This window comes from Hyperolius riggenbachi, chromosome 2, assembly GCF_040937935.1.
Source record: "Hyperolius riggenbachi isolate aHypRig1 chromosome 2, aHypRig1.pri, whole genome shotgun sequence".
Lineage (NCBI taxonomy): Eukaryota > Metazoa > Chordata > Amphibia > Anura > Hyperoliidae > Hyperolius > Hyperolius riggenbachi.
Window position 1 is genome coordinate 446,732,478 of NC_090647.1, and position 27,504 is coordinate 446,759,981.

At 44.5% G+C, this 27,504-nt stretch overlaps 1 protein-coding gene across 1 annotated transcript in view; it reads right to left on the reverse strand.

Annotated features, from left to right (window-relative positions):
* Positions 1-27,504, reverse strand: part of LOC137546949 (carbohydrate-responsive element-binding protein-like) — a 168,476-nt gene that overhangs the window by 105,010 nt on the left and 35,962 nt on the right. Inside the window, exon 2 of the mRNA XM_068270026.1 lies at positions 5,073-5,179. Coding sequence (XP_068126127.1) covers positions 5,073-5,179 — 107 coding nt within the window. The remainder of the gene's footprint in view (positions 1-5,072; positions 5,180-27,504) is intronic.

Consider the following 27,504-nt stretch of genomic DNA (forward strand, 5'->3'; position numbering starts at 1 on the left):
TCTGCTGAGATCATGCAATTGTCATTTGAGGGCAAATTTTGGTCTACCAAAGCATTGGTAAAAAAAAAAAAAAAAAGAGCATGAAAAACTGCCCATACACTTTATCTTACTGATTTTATATGGAGGTATTTGTGATCTTGTCCCAAAAATAACTTTGGGTTTCTTTTTAAAGTGCATAAAGGTTGTTGGAATTCTGAGAAAATTCAACACAAAGGTAAGATTTTTCAGCCCATTATGAAACTTTAAAAGAGGACATAGTCACAGCTATGGCTAGGGATCAGGTGAATTGGGGGCTGGCTTCAGCAGACATGTAATGGGCTGCAGTGTTAAATTGCTGTCTTACGAGCTGGTGAGTCGGGAGGCTGGATATCAGAAGCCAATTGGCTATTGCAACAGTTACCTGTAGCAACAGGGTTTAGACAGTTCATAGCAGAGCCGGATTAAGGCTAAATGGGGCCCTAAGCAAAGTAACTAATTTGGGCCCCCCCATCATGTCGTAATAGAATCAGAAGATGCAGCTGCACAGCAATATGTTGCACACACCGGGCAGCCGAGCTACTGGTTGCTATGGGCAACAGCACGCTTTCCTCTGTGGGTGCACAATGCAGGGAATAGCAGCGGCAAAATGCAGAGTGAGAGATGAATGGCTGGGACATTTGCACTCAGGGGCTGGGGCACCCCTGTGAAGAGGGCGCCAGATATCACAGCAGCAGCACTTTCCCCCTGCATCTCCAGCCTGGCAATAGCAGAAAGCTCTGGACACCGCCAAACCGGAAGCCGTTCCCCAGACAGAATTACATAACCACTCCCACCACCGAACAACCAATTTCCTCCCAAACTAGACAGCCACCATGCAGCCTCCATCCCAGTGAATACGATAGTCCAGCAGAGAAGGCAGCCGCAGTGGGGGAGAATGAAAGCACCAGATGAATCACATTCACCTATTGCGATCCAAGCAATAGAGGTCCCGTCATCCGGAGCCCATCTGTCTCCTCTAGAGTGCTGCCGCTCTGTTACTACTACTATTACTACTTCCTACTTCATGTCTGATCTGAGAATCAGGAAGTTCAGAGCGAGCGGCTGCACTGTAGAAGAGACAGATGGGTTTCAGATGACGGGATCTCTATTGCTTGGATCATGGATAGGTGAGTGAGCGTTTGCCATCTGCTGCTATCATTCTTGCTGCAGCTGTGGTTCTCTGTGGGAAGGGAGGGTGGAGTGGGCAGCGGCAGAGCGCACAGTAGCAGGAGGGGGACCTAGGAGGAGAGCCTGGCTCTGAAGACAATCAGCAGCGCACGGCATCATTTGACAAGACAAGACAAATAACATTTATATCGCGCTTTTCTCCTGGTGGACTCAAAGCGCCAGAGCTGCAGCCACTAGGACGCACCCTATAGGCAGTAGCAGTGTTAGAGAGACTTGCCTACGGTCTCCTACTGAATAGGTGCTGGCTTACTGAACAGGCAGAGCTGAGATTCGAACCCTGGTCTCCTGTGTCAGCGGCAGAGCCCTTAAAGGGACTCCAAGCAGTGCCTGTGGATATGCCTTTAAGCATACCCACAACTAATTCATTACATCCTCACACCTACCAGCATGATGTTTGTAATTATATCCCCCTGGGTTCCTTATATTTCATTGCATTCTGCTGAATCGAGCTGCCAACTTTGGAGAAAAGTCGTCCTGTGGCCGTGATTTCGATTGTGAAAATATCAAGAACTAAAAGGCATAGAGCAGCTGTTTATATATCATTGGAAAGAGGAGAAAAAGAGCTTTAAAATGATATGCATCTTTCCATAGTTACTGCACTGCTCAGACTCCCTTTAACCATTATACCATCCAGCCACCGCTGACTTTGGAGAAAAGTCGTCCTGTGGCCGCGATTTCGATCGCGAAAATATCGAAAACTAAAAGGCATAGAGCAGCTGTTTATATATCATTGGAAAGAGGAGAAAGAGAGCTTTAAAATGATATGAATCTTTCCATAGTTACTGCACTGCTCAGAGTCCCTTTAACCATTATACCATCCAGCCACCGCTGACTTTGGAGAAAAGTCGTCCTGTGGCTGCGATTTCAATCGCGAAAATATCGAAAACTAAAAGGCATAGAGCAGCTGTTTAGATACCATTGGAAAGAGGAGAAAGAGAGCTTTAAAATGATATGCATATTTCCATAGTTACTGCACTGCTCAGAGTCCCTTTAACCATTATACCGTCCAGCCACCTCTGACTTTGGAGAAAAGTCGTCCTGTGGCCACGATTTCGATCGCAAAAATATCGAAAACTAAAAGGCATAGAGCAGCTGTTTATATATCATTGGAAAGAGGAGAAAGAGAGCTTTAAAATGATATGAATCTTTCCATAGCTACTGCACTGCTCAGAGTCCCTTTAACCATTATACCATCCAGCCACCGCTGACAGGATGGCAAGGGCTGGTTTATGTGCTAATGGGGCCCCTTTGACTCTGAATGGGGCCCCAAGCGACTGCTTTTGTTGCCTGGTCGGTAATCCGGCCCTGGTTCATAGAAGAGACCGCAGGCTTCCAATGTTGTAAAAGTCAGGCTCCTGCCTGTCACACTAGTATTTCAAAACCCAATTTTAGGCAATACTAGCTGATCGACTATTCATAGCTTAACCACCCTGGCGTTCTATTAAGATCGCCAGGGCAGCTGCGGGAGGGTTTTTTTTTAATAAAAAAAAAACTATTTCATGCAGCCAACTGAAAGTTGGCTGCATGAAAGCCCACTAGAGGGCGCTCCTAACCAATATTTCTGATCGCCTCCGGCGATCCGCAGTAACAAGGAAGGCCGCAATGAGCGGCCTTCCTTGTTTCGTTTTGCTCGTCGCCATGGCGACGAGCGGAGTGACGTCATGGATGTCAGCCGACGTCCTGACGTCAGCCGCCTCCGATCCAGCCCTCAGCGCTGGCCGGAACTGTTTGTTCCGGCTGCGCAGGGCTCGGGCGGCTGGGGGGACCCTCTTTCGCCGCTGCACGCGGCGAATCGCCGCGCTGCGGCGGCGATCAGGCAGCACACGCGGCTGGCAAAGTGCCGGCTGCGTGTGCTGCTTTTTACTGCGAGCAAATCGGCCCAGCAGGGCCTGAGCGGCAGCCACCGGCGGTGATGGACGAGCTGAGCTCGTCCATACCGCTAAGGTGGTTAATGGCTACTACTTTGGCTGTGAGTAGCCAATCGGCTACTATAGTGATGGACACGATGGTTAATGTTAGGTATTATGAGGGGAGGTTAGTGCTGAGTATAAGTAGGGGAAGTTAGGGTTAGGCATTAGGAGGTGGGTTAGTATTGGGCAATAGGAGGTGGGCTAGTGTTAGGCATTAAGATGGAAAGGTTAGTGTTGGGCATTAAAAGGGGGGTTACTGTTGGGCATTAATAGGGGGTTAGTGTTAGGCATTAAGAGAGGGGTTAGTGGAAGCGAGTCAGGTGAAAAGGGCGGCCGACGAGTTTTGGGTGCTGCCACAGGCCATGCAGCGCTTAGTGAATAATTGTTTCTCATCCGCAGTGGAGGAAAAGTAATTCATACTGTTATTTTCCTCAGCAAGGTGAGCCGTTTTTTGGCTTAACCCAGCGCCCAAAGTTACCGGTACTTTATTACAAGTATGCTAGTGTTAGGATTAGAAGGGGGTTAGTGTTAGGCTTTGGGTGGCCAATGTTAGGCATTAGGATGAGGTTTGTTTTAGACATTAGGATGAGGATCAGTGTTAGCCATTGCCAGAGGGGTTAGTGTTAGGAATTAGGAGGGTGGATTAGTGTTAGGCAGTAGGAAGTGGATTAGTGTTAGTCATTGGGAGAGGGGATAGTTTTAGGCATTAAGAGGGTGTTAGTATTGGGCATTAGGAAGGGGTTAGTGTTAGGCATTAGGCGGGGGTTAGTGTTGGGCATTAGGCGGGGGTTAGTGTTAGGCAGTAGGAGGGGATTAGTGTTAGGCATTAGGAGAGGAGTTAGTGTTAGGCATTAGAAGAGAAGTTAGTGTTAGGAATTAGGAGAGGGGTTAGTATTAGGCATTAGGAGGGACGTTAGTGTTAGGCAATAGGATGGGGTTAGTTTTAGGCATTAGGAAGGGGTCAGTGTTAAACATTAGGAAATTAGTGTTGGGCATTAGGAGGAGGGGGTTAGTGTTAGACATTAGGAAGGGGTTAGTGTTAGGCATTAGGAGACGGTTAGTGTTGGACATTATGAGAAGGTTAGTGTTAGGCATTAGAAGGGAGGTTAGTGTTAGACATTAGGAAAGGGGTTAGTGTTAGGCATTAGGAAGGAAAGTTAGTATTAAGCATTAGGAGAGGGGTTAGTGTTAAGCATTAGGAGAGGGGTTAGTGTTAGGTATTAGGAGACGGTTAGTGTTGGGCATTATGAGAGGGTTAGTGTTAGGCATTAGAAGGGAGGTTAGTGTTGGACATTAGGAAAGGGGTTAGTGTTAGGCATTAGGAGGGTGGGTTAGTGTTAGGCATTAGGAAGGAAGGTTAGTATTAAGCATTAGGAGAGGGGTTAATGTTAGGCATTAGGAGAGGAGTTAGTGTTAGACATTACGAGAGGGGTTAGAGTTAAGCATTAGGAGGGGGTTAGTGTTAGGCATTAGAATAGGGGTTACTGCTAGGCATTAGTAGGGGGTTAGTGTAAGGCATTAGGAGAGGGTTAGTGTTGGGCATTATGAGAGGGTTAGTGCTAGGCAATAGGAGGGGATTAGTGCTAGTCATTAGGGGGGGGGGCAGTGTTGGGCATTAGGAGGGGGTTAGTGTTAGGCATTCAGAGGGGGGTTAGAGTTGGGCATTGGGATGATTGGGATGATAGGTTAGTGTTAGCCATTAGGAGAGGAGTTAGTGTTAGGCTTCAGAAGGTGGTTTAAGGGAAGGCATTAACAGGGAAGGGTTAGTGTTAGAATAGGTCACTGGGTAAGTCTATACTGTAACTATCAGCATCCAGCGCAACCCAGTTCACCAGAGGGGCCTTTGCGATACGTACTCTTATGACAATACTGCTGTTATGTAGAGAGTACATATGAATAAAGCATACAAACTATACTTGCTTTTTTTCTTTATTTAAGTGAATATAAACGTCTTACACTGCAGGTACCAAGCTCTCCATATTGCATTGTTCAGGCGGATTTTGTCTCTCCACAATAACCTCAAGCCCTTGAAATTCTTCCATTTCGGAGACACCAGTTTTCCACTGAAAAGGGAAACAAAATAAAATAAGATAGGATTACCGTAGTTTGTGATTCTGTTGTGCACAAAAAGATAGATACTAAATATCCTGATATCCATACTCAATCCAGCCCACAACACAAATATAGACCAATTACCAGCAATTGTATTAGCCACTGTAGGAAATTATTGAACCTGAAGGTAATGCTTCTTTTTATGTGTGCTATAAGGGAAGCAAGAGAAATTCTGTTGTGATGTGCCTCTTTGCACAGCCTGAGCACCTCATCTGCAGACACCCGAAGCGTATAGTTCCCGATGGTGGTACTTCACACAGTGTTCATGGGAGCTGCAACTTCTGCGGGCTTGCGGTGATTGAGCTAATTTTGTTTCATCAGTTAACAATACACTACCACAAAAGTTTTGGGATAGTGTTCTGTGGACTGATGAAACAAAATTAGAACTGTTTGGGCCCATGGATCAACGCTGTTTGAAGGAGGAAGAACAAGGCCTATGAAGAAAAGAACACATTGCCTACTGTGAAGCATGGCGGGGGGTCAATCATGCTTTGAGGCTGTTTTGCTTCTGCAGGTACAGGGAAGCTTCAGCGTGTGCAAGGTACCATGAATTCTCTTCAGTACCATGAGATATTGGATGAAAATGTGATGCAGTCCGTCACAAACCTGAGGCTTGGGAGACGTTGGACCTTTCAACAGGACAATGATCCCAAGCATACCTCCAAGTCCACTAGAGCATGGCTGCAGATTAAAGGCTGGAACATTTTGGAGTGGCCATCGCAGTCACCAGACTCAATCCGATTCAGAACCTCTGGTGGAACTTAAAGAAAGCAGTTGCAGCGCGCAAGCCTATGAATGTGACTGAACTTGAGGCTTTTGCCCATGAAGAATGGGCTAAGATACCCATAGATCGCTGCAAGACACTTGTGTCAAGCTATGCTTCATGTTTAAAAGTGGTTATAACTGGAAAGGGATGTTGTACTAAGTACTAAGAATGAATGTCACTTGGGGGTTGAATAAAACTGATAATGATGTGAGCACAGAAAAGACATTTGTGGTTATTTCATTATAAATGTTATGTTATATTTGTCTGACTTAAAAGTGCCTCTTTGATTTAATTGTAAACAAGATGACTGAAATGATCAAAATCAATGTCAAACTGGCCAAACATTCAGGTTGAATAATTTTGAACATAACTGTAGATACAGGAAACAATGTAGTGCAGAGTACACATAACCTCTGTAACTGAATCTAAAAGGACCTCACAATCTAAAATCCCCTATATTACACTATAGGACAAATTTTATCCGAGTTTAGTTACAGGAAAATTAGAGTGAGAGGAATATGGAGGGGGGCCATGGCTTTGTTCTTATGAAAAATGCTGCTTGTCTGCCTGCTGGGCTTGTGCATACTTGCAGCAACCGGTGTCAATGTGCAACTGCTGAGCTGCCGCAAAGTCAACAGCGCATTACAGGCAACACAATGGCAGCGAAAGACTTTTAAGTCAATGGGGGATGCATACATTTTGAAAATGTTGGTGGCGGCGGTGCGGCGCGCATGTGTGGAATGACAGGAATATGACGGGGAAACGCTGGAATCCCAGTGACGTACTTCCTGTACAGAAGGGAGTAGTCACTGGGTTAGGGGTCACGAGGGCCATGCGGGGGGTGGGGGCGGGCAGCACTATGCGTATGACCCTGTTAGCGCACTCTGCCACAGAGTGATTTGTTTGTGATTTTGTGCATCGTGGTGCGATGCAGCGGGGGGGGGGGGGGGGGGGGGGGGGAGGGTGCAGTGTTGCCAACCGTCAGTAAATTTACTGACAGTCAGTAAAAAAGTCAACAAATATGGGCTGTTAGTAAAGTCCATGAAAACGTTTGTGGTGTCAGTAAAAAAAACCCTTTCTCTTTCTTAGAAGATCACAGCACTTACCGCTTATCAGTTCACGTATCACTCTGGAATGTACACTGCTCTAGCTAAAGGTGGCCATGCATCTGTAGACTTGGCGGCCGATTAACCATCAGATAAGACAATTATTATTGATATTATAAAAATCAGTGCCATCAAGAGCATGCCTAGTTGACAATCAAACCAATTTTGGTCCGAAATCCATTGCATGGGTCGATCGCATGTAACAATCGGACATGCTGGAAAATCTCAGGTTCGCATGCTCGATAAGGTGTGCAGCGGAAAGGGCTGTGATAATCGAAATGTGAAGGAAACCCCTGGTCGCATCCCCCAAATGTAAATGTATCAAAGACTCCCCCCCCCCCCAGATGCCATGCATTATTACTTCACCTGTCTGGTGTCCGCCACTGCACTCTTCTTCCTCATTCGCGCCCCACGTGGTTGCCGGTGTATTGCACGTAAGGGCACATGTGTGATATCTTTCATTTAATTTCAATAATATTAGATGTCAGTAAAAAAAAGTGTTCTGTCAGTAAATTTTTTGTGCTTTGTCAGTAAAAATGTATCTCCAAGGTTGGCAACACTTGGGGGGTGGGGCATCGTACCGCAAACACACAGCTAAGGAGTAATACCAGCCCCAATGTAATAAAATAGCAGATGACTTTGTGTGATGGCGCATTACAATGCGCATTCAAAAACGCAGTCACCTGTGAAAAATGACCATGTAAGGGTGTACCCTCCCTGAGACTTAGGGCTAGGGGTTAAATAAGTGTTCCAGGTTAGCAACATTGATACATGTTAGTGACAATTAAGGTGCCCATACATCTAATGATTTTGCTGTACGATCGACCATCCAATCATTTTATCGAATCGAGAGAGAATCGAGTGTGTTCCAGTATGCCCAATCAATGCAAAGTGGCTGATATCATGTCGAATGGACCAGCTTCGTCGATCGAGCAGGATGCAAGATATCGGTCGATCGCACAGGAATCGGCTACTGTTTACGCATCATTTGATCAACTCTGAAACAATTTTTACATTCTGAGCAAGGAAGTACAACATCAGGCAGATTGATTAGTGAAGATGAATCACATAGGATATCGCTTCTAGTGTGTGGGTCACTAGTTGATCGACTTTCAATCAACCATACTGAAGTCGATTTCCCAATAAAGTCGATCGCTTTGTCGATAGAATCAGAATCGCTAGATGTATGGCTACCTTTAGTTAACATTAGTTCTTTACATAAGATAAATGACTTTTTCGGGAGGGATAGATTGGCTGGTACCAGAACTGACATGCCTTAAACAACTGCACAGTTTTTATCACAACAAAAGCTATCGGAGCCAGATCTGGCAAAGCTCCCAAATCATTGTGGAAGCTGAATCTGTTTATCCGTGTTTAGACCTGCTCATCCATGCTGCACTGAGGAGGGCATGTACAGTACAAACATCAGTACAAACATAAAGTGGCGCAAGCCTTCCTTTACGTAATAGCAAATAAAGGAACAATGACTAAAACTACAAGCTGCTACTACAAGTAGCTATCTGCAGAGCAGAGGATAAACAAGGTAGTGATAGCACTTCCCTTCTGCAGGGTTCTTAAAGCGAAGAGTGCAGGTCTCTCAGCACAAACTGCTGAGCCGTCATCAGCTCTTATCAATGGAAAATTTCCTGTTTTCCGACAAACTAATGAAATGTGGCAATACCATATGCTAGACTTAATTACCGCACACAAGTGGAAAACATGTATGACAAACTCTGGATCAGTCCTAGCAACATCCCTGCTGATGAATGCGTGTCTGGCTGCCATTCTTGGCCCCGATGTGACAGATGACACAATCTGACAATATATCTAGTGCAGGAAGTAGGCCCAGATGTACGGAAGGCTGACACTGGAGTGTACAGGAGATAGATCTATCCAGCTGCATGGTTCACAAGACACACACGCTGTGTGACCTTTTATTGCTACGCAGCAGTGATAACAGGCAAAATAGTCATGTTTGTATTTCAGGAAGAACTCCGCAGAATAAACCCAATCTAATATACAGTATTTGTATTCACAATGGGGGAAAAAGGCGCCCAGGAAGGATAAAATACATTACAAACCAGATATAAGGTAAAGTGAAAATTTGTGTATTTGTATTTGAAAATGCATTTGCCCTAGTGTTATAAATTGCCCAGCAAGGTTGTGGTGAACCAGAACTCCAAGGAGTGTGTAAGGGGCTGAAAGAGACCAAAAAGCCCTCTGACTAAATATCGGAATAAACGGAAGTTTGCCTTTTTAAAACAGAAGGTATTTGCGCCATTCAGGTTGGAGTAAGCTCTAAGGTGTCCCACAATGCATCACTGCAGAATATGCAAATCATCTCTTTGTTGTCCCTGATCGCTAAACACACCTCCAGAACTGCTGGAATGCAATGCAATAGTAACAAGTTGATACATCATTGCATTCAGCGGTTTTGGAGGCATGTTTAGTTATAGGGAACAACAAAGAGATTATTTGCATATTCAACAGTGATGCCTTGTGGGACACCTCACATGCTGATCCCAACCTGGATAATCAAAAACACCTGTTTTATGAAGGAAACCTTCTGCTTTGCCATAGTGCAAATACATTTTCACCTTACCTTATAGCCTTGTCATTGTTGAGGTAAGCCTCTTATACTTTCATTTTAAGGATTTTAATGCATTTTATCCTTACTGGGCACCTCTTTCCCCCATTGTATTCATAACTGTACAGAGGATGGCGGTCTCCTGCCAGCTGCTTTTAGCTGACAGGTTTCGACCTGTGTTTTGGCAAAAGAGGGAAAGAAACAGTGGTGAGCCCGGTACCCGAGTGGAGATGGTTAGTCTCCTAAAAGCTAGATTGCTTGGTAGCCCTATATAGCAACCTTATTTTGTGAGTGCCCCCTTTTACTAGACAAGACAAATAACATTTATATTGCTCTTTTCTCCTGGCGGACTCAAAGCGCTTGGGCTGCAGCCACTAGGGCGCACTCAGTGGGCAGGAGAAGTGTTAGAGAATCTTGCCCAAGGTCTCCTCACTGAATAGGTGCTGGTTTACTGAACAGGAAGAGGTGGGATTTGAACCCTGGCCTCCTGTGTCAGAGGACTCCAGTTGTCTGTGAATAATCTTCAAGTCATATTTGTATCCAATACTAAATATTTATTGTACAATGATGACTGCAGTAAGGCTGGGTTCACACATACAATGTGTACAGTTCTATTCCAGTACTGTCCTGTCATCAGTTTGGTATCCGTTTTCTGTGGCTGGGTTCACACATACAATTTGAACAGTTCCATTCCTGTCAGGTAAAACTGAGGCAAAACTGATGGAAACTGACAAAACAGGACTGGAATGGAACTGTACATCTTTTTGTGTGAACCGAACCTTACTCACACTGGAGACAAACCCTTCCTCTACTCTCCTAACTGAACCATAGATCTTAGCTGTGGTGGTTTCTTAGTGTTCTGCCGTATTTATATGAGAAATGCACAGTATTCAGAGAGATAATGCAGAAGGATGATGGGACCCAGACTATTCCAACTCAAAACTTTAGAACAGAGGTCCCCGGGTCAACATACTTCAGACTGCTGGGGGGCTGGAACATACATAAAATGTTGAAAAACATTACATTGAATCTAGGTATTGATTTCCCCCCATCATGCACGGAGGAGAACTCCCAGCAGCTGCCATTCAGTCATGCAGCGCCCGAAAAACGTCTTTGTGTCCTCTCCGCTTTCGTTTTGTTACCTAGATCCTTTGTGTAGCAAGAAGTTTACTGTTGTCAAATTGGGGTTCAACAGAATCTCCAAATCTATCCTCCTTGAAATATACAGTTGATTTCAATCTCCAAATGGATAGGTCACTCAGAAGTTAAGGCAAACGCTCAGTTCATCCATATGATATGCAGATAGATTGGTCATCTCTTTCTCTGCCCTAAGTCGTAATACACTAAAAATAGAAAATCCCACCTTCCTCACAATTGACAATTTGAATAGCTCCTATCTCCAGCACTTATATCCACCTATACAACCCCTGGAGCTCTACTTTACCCCTTCAAAACTGGTTCCACATTTTCTCTTGGGCTTAAAGAGAACCCGAAGTGTGTTTAAAGAATGTTATCTGCATACAGAGGCTGGATCTGCCTATACAGCCCAGCCTCTGTTGCTATCCCAAACTCCACTAAGGTCCCCCTGCACTCTGCAATCCCTCATAAATCACAGCCACGCTGTGAGGCTGTGTTTACATCTGTAGTGTCAGTCTCAGCTGCTCCCCCGCCTCCTGCATAGCTCCGGTCCCTGCCCCCGTCCCTTCCCTCCAATCAGCAGGGAGGGAAGGGGATGCAGGCGGGGACTGGAGTTCTGCAGGAGGCGGGGAGAACAGAAGACTGACACTATAGAGATAAACACAGCCAGCTCTGACAAGCTGTTTGTCAGCAGCGTAGCTGTGCTTTATGAGGGATTGCAGAGTGCAGGGGGACCTTAGGGGGGTTTGGGATAGCAACAGAGGCTGGGCTGTATAGGCAGAGATCCAGCCTCTGTATGCAGATAATATTCTTCAAACCCACCTCGGGTTCTCTTTAACCTTAATATCAGTCATCATGTAAATCGGAATTCCCTCCAAGAGCAAATCTCTGGTGACCCTTTGATTATTCTATTATCAACCTATATCTATAAAGACATAGAAAATGTTATGACATTATCTATCTCCTCTGATATTCTGTTTGAGAGATGCTTTATTATTGTGCAGTTATGTCGCTGTTTTTATTGTTACAAAATATCAATAAAAACGTAAAGATAAAAAAAAAACATCTTTGTGCACTAAACAGTGAAGCATACCGAGGTGATAACCTGCCGTCCAGTTGGACAGCAGTGTCACCTGGTGCAGAATTGGACTGGAAGCCAGCGAATGACTGCTCACTGGCTTCTACAGTATGTGGATGGGTGATGCCAGTACTGCTATTCTATATGTGAGGCGCTGATATTACAGGTACAGTGGGCCGCATCTATAAGTTATACATTTTGTGTTTGGGGGGCCAGTGAAAAAGACTCGGCGGGCTGCAGTCGGCTCACAGGCCTTAGTTTGAGGACCACTGCTTTAGAACAATATTCCAATAGTGTAGAAGCCAATTTGACATCAACAATACAGTGTTTCTAATTAAACCAAACTGTACCAAGTGTGAATTCACCTCAGTGCATTCACTCACCGTGAGGTGCTTAAGCTGGGATTGTCATTGTATTCCAAGCAATAAAGTTTATATATTGAAGAGGAGCTGCCGGCTTATACCATTCGTTTATATACATACTGAGACATCTTAAAAAGGGTGCCCCATTCACACTAATTCAACCCTTCTTTGTATTGGCGCTAACTGTGTAACATGTGCGCCATTTAAATGTAAACAAAAAATATAGCTTTTGATATGGGCACCTTGTTACTACTTGTTACTTCTGTATGAACAAACAATATTGGTTTTTATCTTGAACCTTCATTTTTAAACAAATTATATGGTTTTAAGTAACCAGTTATCAGTAATTTGTGTGCCTTATGACCCTTATGTTAAAAATTGTTTCTAAAAGACTGACTTAAACTTTCTCTTAAAAAAGTTGTTTATATTTTAAGGTTTGGCTTCACAAGGGTCAGATGTTTTGATTCTGAACCATGTTAAAGAGAGACTGAAGCCGTTTTAAAAATGGGTTTTTACCTTTTATTTAGCTTAAAGTGAACCTTAAGTCAGAAAAAAAATGAGTTTTACTCACCTGGGGCTTCTACCAGCCCCCTGCAGCAGTCCTGTGCCCTCGCAGCCACTCACTAATCCTCTGGTCCGCCGCTGCCAGTTAGTTTGGTTTTTGCCGACAGGCCCGTCAGGACTGGCCACTGGCCGCATTCCCGACTGTAATTAGCGCTATTGCGCATAGCCGCATTACGAACGCATAGATATGCGGCAAAGCAAATTTTTGTACGCGTTGCGGCCCGCAATAGCGCTAATTACATGTCGGGACTGGTAGAAGCCCCAGGTGAGTAAAACTCATTTTTTTTTCTGACTTAAGGTTCACTTTAAGCATGTTGGTCCCTGCTAAAATGCCGCATCCCAGCGGCAAAACGAGGGGTTTATACCCTCCAAATCCCCTGGTCTAATTGCAGGGAGTGCTTCCTGATTGAGGCAGAGCTTAGGGCTGTAGCTCTGCCTCTCGTCGCATCAAACCCCGCTGATCGCTGCCTCTTCCCACCCCTCCCAGTCTTCCTTCACTGAGAGGGGCGGGGGAGAGGTGGAGATCCGTGGTGGATTGACGCGAATGGAGGCAGAGCTGCAGCTCAAAGCTCTGCCTCCCTGGGCAGCAAAATCCATGACCAAGAAAGTCATGGATTTTACCGTGATTAGGGGGGTATAAACCCCTCGTTCTTCCGTGGGATAGAAGAGTTTAAGCAGGGACCAACATGCTTAAGCTAAATAAAAGGTAGAAACTCATTTTTTAATTGGCTTCAGAGTCTCTTTAACACAAACGATAATATACTCATCTATATAACATCCATATAACACAAACAAATATATAGATATTAGTGTCTGCCAGATACGGTATATTTCAAACAACCTTTGTTTTTATAATGTTCAAACAATGTAAGGAGTTAAGGTTAGTTGCCCACCAGGGGGCTTAAAGGGACACTTAAGTCAAACAAAAAAAATGAGTTTTACTCACCTGGGGCTTCCAATAGCCCCCTGCAGCTGTCCGGTGCCCTCGCCGTCTCCCTCCGATCCTCCTGGCCCTGCCGGCAGCCACTTCCTGTTTCGGTGACAGGAGCCGACAGGTTGGGGACGCGAGTGATTCTTCGTGTTCCCAGACACATTATCACCCTCTATGCTGCTATATGGTATATGATATATGCTACAGCAGCATAGATGGCGCTATTGTGGCCAGGAACGCGAAGAATCACTCGCGTCCCCAGCCTGTCAGCTCCTGTCACCGAAACAGGAAGTGGCTGCCGGCGGGGCCAGGAGGATCGGAGGGAGACGGCGAGGGCACCGGACAGCTGCAGGGGGCTATTGGAAGCCCTAGGTGAGTAAAACTCATTTCTTTTTGTTGACTTAAGTGTCCCTTTAAGGTTAGGCACCACCAGGGGAAGGTCCTGTGTGAGAGAAGAAAGAGGTTAGGTCATAGTAAAATATCAGTAAATATAACCAATATTTTACTATAAAAATGAAGTACAGGTAGTCCCAGACTTTCAAACGCCCAACTTACGAACGATCCACCGATACAAATGGCATGGATTCTGTGTTTCCATGGGAACAAGTAAAAAAAAATTCAAATTGGACCTGTAGTTTTGGAGAAGATCAATTTTAAAAAATTCAAAGAAAAAAAGGCTTTTAAACTTGTATAGACAGGTACAAAGGGCAGAGGTGACAAAGAGGGGGACACTGGTGGCACAGGGGGGCACAGAGGAGGCACAGGGGACAAAGATGGCACAATGTTCCGACTTAAAAACAGATTCAGGTTAAGGACGAACCTACAGTCCCTATCTCGTTTGTTAACTGGGGACTACCTGTAGTAGATTATTGGTAAATTAACCACCAGTATTTTATTGCTTTTCCTGGTTCTCATTTTACTAGACGCTTGGGGATCTTCCTGGTTTTCGTATTTGACTGGAGGATTCCATTGAATATGAAGACGACCAGGGAGCGGGAATGGAGGAGGCCCCAACAACAACAAGCAGCGCCAGCACATTTGTTCAAATGTAATCTAGCCTCATTTTTTTGTCACCAGTTAAGAGTACTTTAAGATAATTACACCACACAAGTTATTTTGAGTATTTTTTGCATGGAAAGTGCTGAAAAGTTATTTTATGGATAAGGTGAGAAATACATTAGGAGAGATAATTCATGAGGTAAGTTGTGTGAAATTAACCCCCTTTTGTATTTCCATATTCAAAACCACCTTTACAATATTCATATAGCTGTTAGTGTATCCCAGATTTTCCCAGAGAACAAGCTAAAATTAGAATAATAGTAGATATGAGAGAAGAGTACGGCTGCACTCTGCTGACCCCTGCCACTGCATAGGTACAAGCACTGCAGCCGAGAGACTGAAGACAGCCATGTGAAAAGAACAATTTGTGCTGCGCCTAAAAAAAAAAATAGTACTTCGATTACCCTCTTCCAACCTGTCGACTTTGGGTAGATGGGTAATGCCATCACAGCATCCATAGCAGCCAGTGTATAAAATACATGCAGCCATAGCTATGCTACTTAAAGTGAACCTTAAGTCAGAAAAAAAAATGAGTTTTGCTCACCTGGGGCTTCTACGAGCCCCCTGCAGCAGTCTTGTGCCCTCGCAGCCACTCACTAATCCTCTGGTCCCCCGCTGCCAGCTAGTTTAAGTTTTTTTGCCGACAGGCTTGACAGGACTGGCCACAGCTTTTTCCGCATTCCCAACTGCAATTAGCGCTATTGCGGGCCGAAACGCATACAAAATACGCCTTGCGCGTTCGTAATGCAGCAATGCGTATTTTTGTACGCGTTGCGGCCCGCAATAGCGCTAATTACAGTTGGGAATGCGGAAAAAGCTACGCGTGGCCAGTCCTGATGAGCCTGTCGGCAAAAACAAAACTAGCTGGCGGCAGGGACCAGATGATTAGTGAGTGGCTGCGAGGGTACAGGACTGCTGCAGGGGGCTGGTAGAAGCCCCAGGTGAGTAAAACTCATTTTTTTTCTGGCTTAAGTGTCCCTTTAACTGCTCAAGTAACACATCATAGTCTGCTTTATTTTGTACTGTTTCTGCAAGCTGGCTAAGTGGTTAGCACTTCTGCATTGCTGTTCTACAGTCCAAGATCTGAATGTCGGTCAGGTCAGTAAAGAAACAGTGTGTTCATGATCTCTGTGTGAGAGCCCCAGTTGCCTCTCACAACCCAACATTAGCTCCCCCTCCCCAAAAAAAGGTCCAAGGGTTGTGATAGGAGCATTAAACTACGTCTAATGGGCAGTTATTGAAATGTTTAGTGTTCTCTACAATGGGCATGATTCACAAAGCTTTTTCACCTGTTTTCCTCCTTTTCACCTTATCTTTGTTACTTTTCTAAGCTCCCAAGGAGCAAACATATAATATCATTAACCACTTGAGGACCACAGTCTTTTCGCCCCTTAAGGACCAGAGCCTTTTTTTCCATTCAGACCGCTGCAGCTTTCACGGTTTATTGCTCGGTCATACAACCTACCACCTAAATGAATTTTACCTCCTTTTCTTGTCACTAATAAAGCTTTCTTTCGGTGCTATTTGATTGCTGCTGCGAGTTTTAGTTTTTATTATATTCATCAAAAAAGACATGAATTTTGTCAAAAAAATGACTTTTTTAACTTTCTGTGCTGACATTTTTCAAATAAAGTAAAATTTCCTATACATTTGAGCGCGAAAGTTATTCTGCTACATGTCTTTGATAAAAAAAAAACCATTCAGTGTATATTTATTGGATTGGATAAAAGTTCTAGTGTTTACAAACTATGGTGCCAAAAGTGAATTTTCCCATTTTGAAGCATCTCTGCCTTTTCTAACCACCTGTCAGGTTTCATGAGGTGCTAAAATTCCAGGATAGTATAAATACCCCCCAAATGACCCAATTTTGGAAAGAAGACATCCCAAAGTATTCAGTGAGAGGCATGGTGAGTTCATAGAAGATTTTATTTTTTGTCACAAGTTAGCGGAAAATGACACTTTGTGACAAAAAAAAAAAGTTTCCATTTCTTCTAACAAAAAAATAATGAAATCTGCCACGGACTCACTATGCTCCTCTCTGAATACCTTGAAGTGTCTACTTTCCAAAATGGGGTCATTTGTGGGGTGTGTTCACTGTCCTGGCATTTTGGGGGGTGCCTAATTGTAAGCACCCCTGTAAAGCCTAAAGATGCTCATTGGACTTTGGGCCCCTTAGCGCAGTTAGGCTGCAAAAAAGTGCCACACATGTGGTATTGCCGTACTCAGGAGAAGTAGTATAATGTGTTTTGGGGTGTATTTTTACACATACCCATGCTGGGTGGGAGAAATATCTCTGTAAATGACACTTTTTGATTTTTTTTTTTACACACAATTGTCCATTTACAGAGAGATTTCTCCCACTCAGCATGGGTATGGTGAGTTCATAGAAGATTTTTTTTTTTTTTGTCACAAGTTAGCTGAAATTGATTTTAATAGTTTTTTTCCACAAAGTGTCATTTTCCGCTAACTTGTGACAAAAAATAAAATCTTCTATGAACTCACCATACTCCTAACAGAATACCTTGGGGTGTCTTCTTTCTAAAATGGGGTCATTTGTGGGGTTCCTATACTGCCTTGGCATTTTAGGGGCCCTAAACCGTGAGGAGTAGTCTTGAAACCAAATGTCGCAAAATGACCTGTGAAATCCTAAAGGTACTCATTGGACTTTGGGCCCCTTAGCGCACTTAGGGTGCAAAAAAGTGCCACACATGTGGTACCGCCGTACTCAGGAGAAGTAGTTTAATGTGTTTTGTGGTGTATTTGTACACATACAGATGCTGGGTGGGAGAAATATCTCTGTAAATGACAATTATTTGATTTTTTTTACACACAATTGTCCATTTCCAGAGAGATTTCTCCCACCCAGCATGGGTATGTATAAAAATACACCCCAAAACACATTATACTACTTCTTCTGAGTACGGCGATACCACATGTGCGACACTTTTTTGCAACCTAGGTGCGCTAAGGGGCCTAACGTCCTATTCACAGGTCATTTTGTGGCATTTGGATTCTAGACTACTCCTCACGGTTTAGGGCCCCTAAAATGCCAGGGCAGTATAGGAACCCCACAAGTGACCCCGTTTTAGAAAGAAGACACCCCAAGGTATTCTCTTAGGAGTATGGTGAGTTCATAGAAGATTTTTTTTTGTCACAAGTTAGCGGAAAATGACACTTTGTGAAAAAAAAAAACAATACAAATCAATTTCCGCTAACTTGTGACAAAAAATAAAATCCTCTATGAACTCATCATACACCAAACAGAATACCTTGGGGTGTCTTCTTTCTAAAATGGGTTCACTTGTGGGGTTCCTATACTGCCCTGGCATTTTAGGGGCCCTAAACCGTGAGGAGTAGTCTTGAACCCAAATGTCTCAAAATGACCTGTGAAATCCTAAAGGTACTCATTGGACTTTGGGCCCCTTAGCACAGTTAGGCTGCAAAAAAGTGTCACACATGTGGTGTCACCGTACCCAGGAGAAGTAGTATAATGTGTTTTGTGGTGTATTTTTACATATAACCATGCTGGGTGGGAGAAATATCTCTGTAAATGACACATTTTTGATTTTTTTTACACACAATTGTCCATTTACAGAGAGATTTCTCCCACCCAGAATGGGTATGTGTAAAAATACACCACAAAACACATTATACTACTTCTCCTGAGTACGGCGATACCACATGTGTGACACTTTTTTGCAGCCTAGGTGCGCTAAGGGGCCCAACGTCCTATTCACATGTCATTTTGAGGCATTTGTTTTCTAGACTACTCCTCACGGTTTAGGGCCCCTAAAATGCCAGGGCAGTATAGGAAACCCACAAGTGACCCCATTTTAGAAAGAAGACACCCCAAGGTATTCTGTTAGGTGTATGGTGAGTTCATAAAAGATTTTATTTTTTGTCACAAGTTAGTGAAAAATGACACTTTGTGAAAAAAACAATAAAAATCAATTTCCGCTAACTTTTGACAAAAAATAAAATCTTCTATGAACTCGTCATACACCTAACAGAATACCTTGGGGTGTCTTTTTTCTAAAATGGGGTCACTTGTGGGGCTCCTATACTGCCCTGGCATTTTACGGGCCCAAAAACCGTGAGTGGTCTGGAAACCAAATTTCTCAAAATGACTGTTCAGGGGTATAAGCATCTGCAGATTTTGATGACAGGTGGTCTATGAGGGGGCAAATTTTGTGGAACCGGTCATAAGCAGGGTGGCCTCTTAGATGACAGGTTGTATTGGGCCTGATCTGATGGATAGGAGTGCTAGGGGGGTGACAGGAGGTGATTGATGGGTGTCTCAGGGGGTGGTTAGAGGGGAAAATAGATGCAATCAATGCACTGGGGAGGTGATCGGAAGGGGGTCTGAGGGGGATCTGAGGGTTTGGCCGAGTGATCAGGAGCCCACACGGGGCAAATTAGGGCCTGATATGATGGTTAGGTGTGCTAGGGGGTGACAGGTGGTGATTGATGGGTGTCTCAAGGTGTGATTAGAGGGGGGGAAATAGATGCAAGCAATGCACTGGCGAGGTGATTAGGGCTGAGGTCTGAGGGCGTTCTGAGGTTTGGGCGGGTGATTGGGTGCCCTAGGGGCAGATTAGGGTCTAATCTGATGGGTAACAGTGACAGGTGGTGATAGGGGGTGATTGATGGGTAATAAGTGGGTGTTTAGGGTAGAACACAGATGTAAACACTGCACTTGGGAGGTGATCTGACGTCGGATCTGCGGGCGATCTATTGGTGTGGGTGGGTGATCAGATTGCCCGCAAGGGGCAGGTTAGGGGCTGATTGATGGGTGGCAGTGACAGGGGGTGATTGATGGGTGATTGACAGGTGATCAGTGGGTTATTACAGGGGGGATAGAGGCATACAGTACACGGTGGGGGGGGGGGGGGGGTCTGGGGAGAATCTGAGGGGTGGGGGGGGGGGGTGATCAGGAGGGAGCAGGGGGCAGTTTAGGGTTAAAAAAAATAGCGTTGACAGATAGTGACAGGGAGTGATTGATGGGTGATTAGGGGGGTGGCTGGGTGCAAACAGTGGTCTGGGGGGAGGGCAGGGGGGGTCTGAGGGGTGCTGTGGGCGATCAGGGGGCGGGAGGGGGAATCAGTGTGCTTGGGTGCAGACTAGGGTGGCTGCAGCCTGCCCTGGTGGTTCCTTTGGACACTGGGACCACCAGGGCAGGAGGCAGCCTGTATAATAGGCTTTGTATACATTACAAAGCCTATTGTACACATTGCGTGCGGCGATCCGGGTGCTAGTAACCCGCCGACTCTTCCGAACGGCTGGCGGGTTACAGCGCGAGGGGGGCGGAGCCAGTCGCCGGCGGCTGATCGCGTCACAAATGATGTGATCGCCGCATAACCACGCCCGCCGCCGCCCCTGCCGATGGGCGTATTGCGGTCGTTTAGGCCCAGTCTTTGCCGCCGCCCATCGGCTGGGGGCGGTCCTCAAGTGGTTAAGGTAAGAAAAGTAATACTGAAATTAAGTTAATCAGGAACAACTTACTTTGAGTGATTATTTTGCTTGTACATGTGCTGAAAGGTTATTTTTATCAAATAGGTGATAAATAATTTATTTATGAAAAGTTTTGTGAATAGAGCCCATTAATGTCCTGCGCAAAATGTGTTACCGCTGCATAAACATGACAAGAAATACAGTGGCTTGCAAAAGTATTCGGCCCCCTTGAAGTTTTACACATTTTGTCACATTACTGCCACAAACATGCATCAATTTTATTGGAATTCTACGTGAAAGACCAATACAAAGTGGTGTACATGTGAGAAGTGGAATGAAAATCATACATGATTCCCAAAAATTTTTTACAAATCAATAACTGCAAAGTGGGGTGTGCGTAATTATTAAGCCCACTGAGTCAATACTTTGTAGAACCACCTTTTGCTGCAATTACAGCTGCCAGTCTATTAGGGTATGTCTCTACGAGCTTAGCACATCTAGAGACTGAAATCCTTGCCCATTCTTCTTTGCAAAACAGCTCCAGCTCAGTCAGGTTAGATGGACAGCGTTTGTGAACAGCAGTTTTCAGATCTTGCCGCAGATTCTCGATTGGATTTAGATCTGGACTTTGACTGGGCCATTTTGTTTTAAAGGGAAGGTCCAAGCAAAATAAAAAAATGAGTTTCACTTACCTGGGGCTTCTACCAGCCTCATGCAGCCATCCTGTGCCCTCGTAGTCACTCACTGCTGCTCCAGTCCCCCCCCTGGCAGTTTGCCGACCTGGGAGGTCGGCGGGTCGCATTACGTACATTTTTACGCATTCCCGCTAGTGCAGGAACATTAACACATACATTTTTACGCATTACTGGTTCAATGCGTAAAAATTTACGCATTGAACCAGTAATGCGTAAAAATGTATGTGTTAATGTTCCTGCATTAGTGGGAATGCGTAAAAATGTACGCAATGCGGCCCGCCGACCTCCCAGGTCGGCAAGCTGCCAGGGGGGGGACTGGAGCAGCAGTGAGTGACTACGAGGGCACAGGATGGCTGCATGGGACTGGTAGAAGCCCCAGGTAAGTGAAACTCATTTTTTTATTTTGCTTGAACCTGCCCTTTAAAGCATTACATTGTTGCCCTGGCTTTATGTTTAGTTTCGTTGTCCTGCTGGAAGGTGAACCTCCGCCCCAGTCTCAAGTCTTTTGCAGACTCCAAGAGGTTTTCTTCCAAGATTGCCCTGTATTTGGCTCCATCCATCTTCTCATCAACTTTGACCAGCTTCCCTGTCCCTGCTGAAGAGAAGCAACCCCAGAGCATGATGCTGCCACCACCATATTTGACAGTAGGGATGGTGTGTTCTGAGTGATGTGCAGTGTTAGTTGTCTGCCACACATAGCGTTTTGCATTTTGGCCACATGGATTGTGGCAAACTGCAAACTGGACTTATTATGCTTTTCTGTTAACAATGGCTTTCTTCTTGCCACTCTGCCATAAGAGCCAACTTTGTGCAGTGCACGACTAATAGTTGTCCTATGGACAGATTCCCCCACCTGAGCTGTAGATCTCTGCAGCTTGTCCAGAGTCACCATGGGTGAAGAGGACTGCATTTCTAAGCAGTGCTCTACTTGTTCGGCCTGTGAGTTTAGGTGGACGGTCTTGTCTTGGTTGGTTTACAGTTGTGCTATACTCCTTCCATTTCTGAATGATCGCTTCAACAGTGCTCCGTGGGATGTTCAAGGCTTTGTAAAAAATTTTGTAGCCTAAGCCTGCTTTAAATTTCTCAATAACTTTATCCCTGACCTGTCTGGTGTGTTCTTTGGACTTCATGGTGTTGTTGCTCCCAAGATTCTCTTAGACAACCTTTGAGGCTGTCACAGAGCAGCTGTATTTGTACTGACATTAGATTACACACAGGTGCACTCAATTTAGTCATTAGCACTCATCAGGCAATGTCTATGTACAACTGACTGCACTCAGATCAAAGGGGGCTCAATAATTATGCACACCCTACTTTGCAGTTATTTATTTGTAAAAAAATGTTTGGAATCATGTATGATTTTCATTCCACTTCTCACATGCACAATACTTTGTATTGGCCTTTCATGTGGAATTCCAATAAAATTGATTCATGTTTGTGGCAGTAATGTGACAAAATGTGGAAAACTTCAAGGGGGCCGAATACTTTTGCAAGCCACTGTAAATAATACCAGTTTGGTCCTGCACAAGGTTGCTATAGTCATTTATATGAGTGAAGGTAAAGCCTTACTCCACTGACCCCTGCCATAGCATAGGTACAAGCACTGTAGCTGAGAGACAGAAGACAGCAATGTGAAAAGAGCAATTTGTGGTGTACCTGACTACCTATTCAGTAAGGAGTTCTTGGGCAAGTCTCCCTAACATGGCAGGGTGGCCTAGTGAGTGTGCGGTTTTAGTGGCTGCAGCTCTCAAGCCCTTTGACTCCGACGGGAGAAAAGCGCTATACACATTTTAAGAGGAGCTTTACTGAAAAATAGTAGTAGGGGGAAAAATAAATCAATACATTGCAAAGTGAGAAGCTAAAAAATAGAAGAGAGATCAAAAAATGATTGCTAACAGACCAATGACAAAAAACCAATGGGGAGCCTTGGAGCCAAAATTCAAAGATGCTTTTAGCGCTCAATTATACACTTATAGCTGAGAGCTGCGCGGCTTGCGGCGGTGTGTGTTGGCGGGTACAATCAACTGTAACAGAAGATAGCAAGGTTAGAGGATATTGGTGTGGGACATTTCTGAGGATATTGGCTTGAGAACATTTTTTTTAAAGGTATAGGTAAGTATTTCTGGTTAATTGAGATTAATAAAGGTATTTTTTCCCCTTATACTCAATTCTCCTGGGATGGGGCGGGCATCTGGTGGTCCCCTTCTTAAAAGGGACACCCAGATGCCACCATGAGACCCCCCCCCCTCCCGGGGGTTGTTGCCACACATCCTCCTGGGGCACCGGAGGTGGGGAAGAGCGCCCCCCCATACCATGGACCATGCAGGCTGGTGTAGCTCAGGGTGCGAAGCCCCACTCGGCCGGGGCTCCGCATTCTGGCTATCCCAGCATGCATGGGGGACAAGGGGTGAAAGAGGCTCCAGAGGGGGACCCCACATAATTTTTTTCACTCTAAACATTAAAAAAAAAAGTTTCGAAAAATAGGTAAAGGAATAAAAACAGCTCCTACGCAAATACCGCTGGTCGCGTCCGACCAGACTTTCGCACTGACGTCACGCCATTTTGCAGAGGTGCTGTAGCCCGGGCTTACAAGCTGGGCGCAGTCGCCTAGGCTATTTCTCTATTTAAGGCATTACGCGCCATGGCTCCGTAGCTCCTGAGGAGTTGCCATAGCAACGAAACGTTGGGCGGAGTTGCGGTGTGACGTCAGCGCGATTGTCTGGTCGGACGCGACCGGCGGTATTCGCGTAGGAGCTGTTTTTATTCCTTCCAGTGAGCAGTAATAAGACTGATAGCGGGAGTGACATCTGTGGACACCGGGCAGGCTGTTAGGTGGTCCCTGGGTGCTCTACCCACCCCAGCTAAGTGCATCACTTTGCTTTAAGTGATCCCTAATCGCTCACATTGAATTGTCACTATCCCATGTTGGGAACACTTATTACTGGAACTTTTTATGTTTTTGCTGATTATTTCTGCATGTATATGCATACCTTTTAAAAAAACGACTAAAGCCATAAGTAGACTTTTTACGCGATGAGGAGACTCCATCTTTATTATATACAGCTAATGATGAACTTGAGTCCCTGAAGCACTGGAGGGGAGGTGTCAGAGAGGCTGTGGGGTGGCCAATACCCCAAACGTGACATCGGGCCCGTGAGTCCCCACCTGACGGGGTGTGTTGTTTGACCCATTGATTGTTTTATACTGGAAGAAGCACAAGCACAAACAGAAGTGCAGCTATTATCTTCTATTTATGTCTATGAGTGGCACACACAATGAATAGCAGCGCTCCACACCTGTTACATGATATAGGACTCTGTAGTGTGTACGTGGTGCTTGTACATGGACTTTTGCACAAATCTTAACTGACTCACAGTACAATTTCCTTGAGGACTGAGGAGTCCTCTATATGAGTGCAGTTTTTCAAGTGTGATTTTATTCTATATTGTATATATTGAATACAGCAGCACACTATTGGTTATTTGGTGCTTGTACATGGACTTTTGCATGAAACTTTAAATTGATTTGCAGCATAAATTCCTTGAGGATTGAGTAGTCCCCTATATGAGTGCAGTGTTCCAAGTGTGATTCCATTCAATAGTTTGCTATTAATTGCTAAAGTCGGCGGCTATTGACTTCAATGTAAAATATGTAAACACAATTTAAAAAACAAAACATTGTGTTCAATGCAATCGGCGAACAGCCCAATGTTTGCCGAATACTGCCCGCCGGCGAACTGTTTGGCCTGTCACTATGCTTAAAGAGACTCCGTAACAAAAATTACATCCTGTTTTTTATCATCCTACAAGTTCCAAAAGCTATTCTAATGTGTTCTGGCTTACTGCAGCACATTCTACTATCACCATCTCTGTAATAAATCAACTTATCTCTCTCTTGTCAGACTTGTCAGCCTGTGTCTGGAAGGCTGCCAAGTTCTTCAGTGTTGTGGTTCTGTGATGCATCTCCCCCCTCCAGGCCCCTCTCTGCACACTGCCTGTATATTATTTAGATTAGGGCAGCTTCTCTCTTCTCTTATCTTTTACAAGCTGGATAAATCCTTCTCTGAGCTGGCTGGGCTTTCACATACTGAGGAATTACATACAGGCAGAGCTGTCTGCACTCTGCAGGAAGAAACAGCCTGACACTTCAGTGGAAGATAGCTGCAGGGGGAAAGAAACTATCTCTTGAGATTCAAAAGGAAGGGTGTATACAGCCTGCTTGTGTATGGATGTATTTTCTATGTGTGGACATACAGTACATCAATCTACTTCCTGTTTTGGTGGCCATTTTGTTTGTTTATAAACAAACTTTTAAAAACTGTTTTTAACCACTTTTAATGCGGCAAGGAGCGGCGAAATTGTGGCAGAGGGTAATAGGAGATGTCCCCTAACGCACTGGTATGTTTACTTTTGTGCGATTTTAACAATACAGATTCTCTTTAATGCCTGAAAAACACTAGATGCATGCCGTGCACATTTAGATGGGTGTTCCCTGTCCCTTGTGGCATTCTTTAGCACTTTGTAGACATGATATTGAATGCACATGCGAGGAATGCCTGGGTAAATTGGTCCTGATTATCCCAAGCAGTACTATGAGGCTCATTTTCACTGTGGAAAAGTGATCCTTTTTCAGCAAGAAATTTGCAGTGTAAATGAGCCCCAAGATGCTTGTGTGAATATGCCCTAAGGATGTTTCTTTATTATTCTTAATTCTAGGAAAAGATGAAGAAAACAATAAACACAATGATCACGTTGTCTGTCTGCGAGGAATGAGACATACTGTACATTTCACAAAGTCCCCTTTCCCTTCATTTCATAACACCCCTATGAGGAAATACCAGCAACCAACAACACTTTGGTCCTAGAACACGATGTTACTTGATAGACTTAGAAGAAGAAAATATTGTAATGGCCACAGGGAAGAACATGCATGCAAATGTAGCCCTTATTCAATAGGTAGCAGAACACAACATGTTTCGGGGTAACCCCCTTTTTCAAGTGCACACCTGTTGTGTTCTGCTACCTATTGAATAAACGCAAGTTTATCATCGCCATTTAAGTGCCATCCTCAATCTGTACTAGATTATCGATTGACAAGTGGATTGGTGACCCACGGAGGATTTGTGCACTGGCGGACCAGATGTGTGAAGCCTGAGTGGGTGAATACTCCGGCATTTGACTGTTTGTAAGTAGTATTGCATGCTTACCAGGTGGCGTGCCTGCAAGGCAGGGAGATGTGAAAGAGACCGGCCGGCATGGAACAACCCCCAGCCCTGACCTGCGGCACATGGGCAGTAGGGAACTGCTGCTGCCATACACAGGCACCAGCACACCATCACATGCAGGGATGGCAGAGTAGACAAGCACAGCATGAAATGGGCACAATCTCTCCACACCTTCTCCAGAGCTTCTCAGCCTCTGTGTAGCGTGCCCACTTCAGTGCTGGCAGAGGGGCCTGTGCATTCCACAGCCAGCCTGGCAGAGCTCTCTGGAACAAGGAGCTGCCGGCAGAGCTCAGCTGCCTGGATGGAGCTGAAGAAAGCTTGCCTGAGGCTGGGAGCACACAAAGCAGTGCGGAAAACCAGAAGTTATCTGCATTTCTGCTTTTTTCATTGTATTTTTGTATGCATTTTTTTGTTTTTCATGCATTTTTGTTTTTTCAATACTTTATCTCCCCTATTCAATGGAGTAAAATACAGTATCATATTTATTTATTTAAAAAAATGCATCAAAAACACTTGTAAAAATGCAGTCCTCTGCATCTCTATTGAAATATATTATGTATGTTTTACATGTGTTTTTGAGAAATATGTAGCAAGTTGTGCGGTTTGAAAAATGCACATTGTAAAATGCACATCTAGGTGTTTTTTTCATGCAGCCCATAGATTTTCATTATGGGCAAAAACGCTAGTGATTCTGCCTAGTGTGCTCCTAGCCTGTGTGTTTCCGTCTGCAGCCTCCAGGCGGGCGCCGGGCACACACAAATCGCCACTGGCGACTTATCCAGGAGAAAACATGGACTCGGAGCACAATGATCACCGCCCATAGAGCTTAGGACACTCTTCTTACTCTGCTGGGTCCATGGGTGCTGAGATTAGTTTAGATGGAGGGGGGAGGGACAGCATGGGGACGACACCTGGCTCTAGGCCAAACATGTATTATTCGGTTCATAATACACACTAAACCATATGCAATTAACTTTTTCACCTGAGTTATCTCCTAGGAGATAACTTTCATCTTCTCCTTAAACAAACTTTCATCATTTTACAATTTAAAAAGTACCCAAAAAGTGGTGAAAAAGTGCTATTCATTTTATTTTGAGTATTATTATTATTATTTTTTTTGCTTAAAACTTATTTATTATTTTTTTAGTTGTGAAAATATCACCTAGGAGAAAACTCAGGGAAAAAAGTGAATTGCATATGGGCCCCTACCCCATATTCACTTTTTCTCCTAGGTGATATTTTCAAACTTGACAACAAAATGCCTTTATAACCACCAGCAAGCAAGAAAATGCTTCAAATAATTTTGATAGTCCTTT